We start from the raw sequence: 2,848 nt of genomic DNA, 5'->3' as shown, positions 1-2,848 counted from the left end.
ACGTAACAGATACACATAACACACTCCAATGCAACGTAATACAAACAATGTCACTTGTATAGTGCTCCGTTACTGATTAAAACGGCATCACATAAAAGGACCAAATAAAATATGAATTGTGAAAATGAAGACCATTTTAAATATTCTGTCAAAATGGGGACCATTTTAAACATTATGTCAAAATGAGGACCATCTGCAACAAACACTACGAAAATGAGGACGAAAAATGTATTTAAGTCTATAAAAAATTTAACGTAATTGTCATGATTTTTTTATTGTCATCCAACATATATTAAAATACAAAAGATAGCATATGTATGTTAAGATTTTATTATTATTAGTATTATATATAGATGAAACAAAAATTTGATACCGGTTGACTTTGAATATGAGAAAGGTGATAGATTTTTTTTTTATGAAAATGGATATGGGATAAAACAATTCGTCCCCGTTCTACCCCATTTATCACCATATATAATGTTTGCTAATAACAAGATTGAAAGATGAGATTTTGTTGCATAAACAAACAAACATATACTATAATCTTCTGTGTATATTATGTGTTGTATATTATTCTGAATTAACATTACTAGTTCGTATAATTAATATCTCTTGCATAAATTTCTAACTCACGCGTAACCTGTTTGGAATATTGTTTAAAAATTTTCTCATGAAACTTTTAAAATTTTGAAGAGAACTAACCACACCGTAAGTATAGAAAAACACATAGCCAAACAATTTGATCTTATTGATTGATGAAATTAGCAGCTAAAGCTAGGCAGATTTAGGTGGTATACTCTGTTCATAGGTGAAGAAATTTGAAGGATCAACGTTGGTTTTGACGCGCACTAATTTATCAAAGTTTTCCTTGAAGAACTTGGTTCCATATATTTCAGCATCTTGCAAGCTTGCTGAAGAACTTGGATGTTTGGCACCAACATCAAGATCCCTGTAATTCAGAAACACTTCCCTCGGAGACCTAGAAACAAAAGGGGTCATAAAATCATAAAACGACTTCGAATAGTTCATGTAACGATCATAGGCCTCAGCACCATCTTCAGTCCAGAACACAAAATACTGAATCAGGAACAAGTTCCCTTTCCTGTGAGGAAAAGGCGTTGCTGATTCTGAAATCTCCTCCATCATCCCTCCATAAGGGTTCCACTGCATCCAAATGTTGTTATATTTAGTCATCAAATCCCACATCTGTTTGAAGGCTGTTTTTGGGATCGGGTTTTTCACATAATCTGATCTACTCTTAAAGTATATCGCAGGTGGTTCACCAGAAGTTGGTAGCAGAGCTTCAATAGGGGTACCAACTGGGAGATCCTCCCAGAATAGAGTGGAATTTACCCAAGGCATTTCTATGCAATCACTCTTTTTCAAACCCAATTCAGGGAATGCTTGATTCACCAAAGGAACAAGCCTTTCGGTTGAACCTAAAAACTGGCCAATGAAAGAGACTATCACTGTTCCATTCACCACATCAGGTTCCACCCTTATGAAAAGATCTCTGTCTAGTTTTGGTGCAACCAGTTGCCACTTGTAAGCAACATCAGTTCCATCTTCTTTCACAGATTTCTTCACATTGAACACAGTCACTTGTGCGGGCACAGCGACCAATTTGATCCTCCATGAAAGAATAACCCCAAAACTGGCTCCACCACCTCCTCTTATAGCCCAAAACAGATCCTCCCCCATTGATTTCCTATCTCGAACAACACCATTCGCATCCACCAATTTGGCATCGATGATGTTATCAACAGAAAGACCATATTTTCTCATCAAATTGCCATACCCACCACCAGAAAAGTGGCCACCGGTACCCATAGTGGAACACACCCCTGATGGGAAAGCATGCACATTGCTTTGCTTTGCTATTTCGTAGTAAAGTTGACCAATGGTGGCTCCAGACTGAACCCACGCAGTGCCACTTTTTATGTCCAAATCAATAGAATGAAGAGGAAACATGTCGAGAATCACATACGGCACGTCTGAGACATATGAAACACCCTCATAGTCGTGGCCACCGCTTCGGATTCTGATCTGAATTCCGTTTGATTTGGCGCATGTAACTGCTGCCTGGACATGACTCTCGCTTTTGGCGGTTATGATGGCAAGAGGTTTTGGAGTGGTTTGTTTCTTGTATCGTTTGTTCTGAACGTGCAAGTTCAAGATAGAAGTGTATGAGGTGTTTTGTTGGGTGTATATGACTTGGGGTGTTTTAGCGTTTGAATGAACTGAGAAACAAGCGAGGAATTGTTTGATATCTGGGTTTTGTTGATGCTGTGAATTTCCCAGAGAAACAGACAGCATTATCGTTAGAGATGCTATGAAAAAACAGAGCAATCCCATTGTTTTCATGGTTACCTATGTATCTTTTTCGATCTATTTGTGTCTTTTTCGATTAGCATTGGACTCAATATATAATAATGATGTGACCTCTGTTACCAGTGTCATGTGATGATCTCAAAACTTTAACTTTAGGAAAAAATATAGAAAACTAAGAAAATGAATAAGTTTCCCTCTCAATGCAGTGCAGAGAAATATTAAATTACATTGAATGAAAAAGAGAGAAATAATAAATATACCTTATACGTTAATTTTTTCTATCTTAAATTTTTTAATTTATTAAATATGTTTTAAGTAAGTCAAAATTATAATTAATTTTTATGTGAGATTTTGATATATTTTTTGTTCCTAAACTTCATAAAATTAATTATGACATAAATAAATCATGTCAAACTCATCTCATATCAGTATTTGAATTGTTTACATTGTTTGACATTTTCTACTTATTTTTAATTAGAAGTGTATCAAAGTTTCGAAAAAAACAAATTTCAATTTC

At 35.3% G+C, this 2,848-nt stretch overlaps 1 protein-coding gene across 1 annotated transcript; it reads right to left on the bottom strand.

Annotated features, from left to right (window-relative positions):
- Positions 1 to 674: 674 nt before the first annotated feature.
- LOC114179599 (berberine bridge enzyme-like 17) lies at positions 675 to 2,405 on the bottom strand. Its single transcript, XM_028066005.1, has one exon. The coding sequence runs from the start codon at positions 2,362 to 2,364 to the stop codon at positions 775 to 777; it is 1,590 nt and encodes a 529-aa protein (XP_027921806.1). The 5' UTR covers positions 2,365 to 2,405; the 3' UTR covers positions 675 to 774.
- Positions 2,406 to 2,848: the final 443 nt, after the last annotated feature.

This window comes from Vigna unguiculata, chromosome 3 (genome assembly GCF_004118075.2).
Source record: "Vigna unguiculata cultivar IT97K-499-35 chromosome 3, ASM411807v1, whole genome shotgun sequence".
NCBI lineage: Eukaryota > Viridiplantae > Streptophyta > Magnoliopsida > Fabales > Fabaceae > Vigna > Vigna unguiculata.
This window is presented reverse-complemented; position numbering and strand designations above follow the sequence as displayed.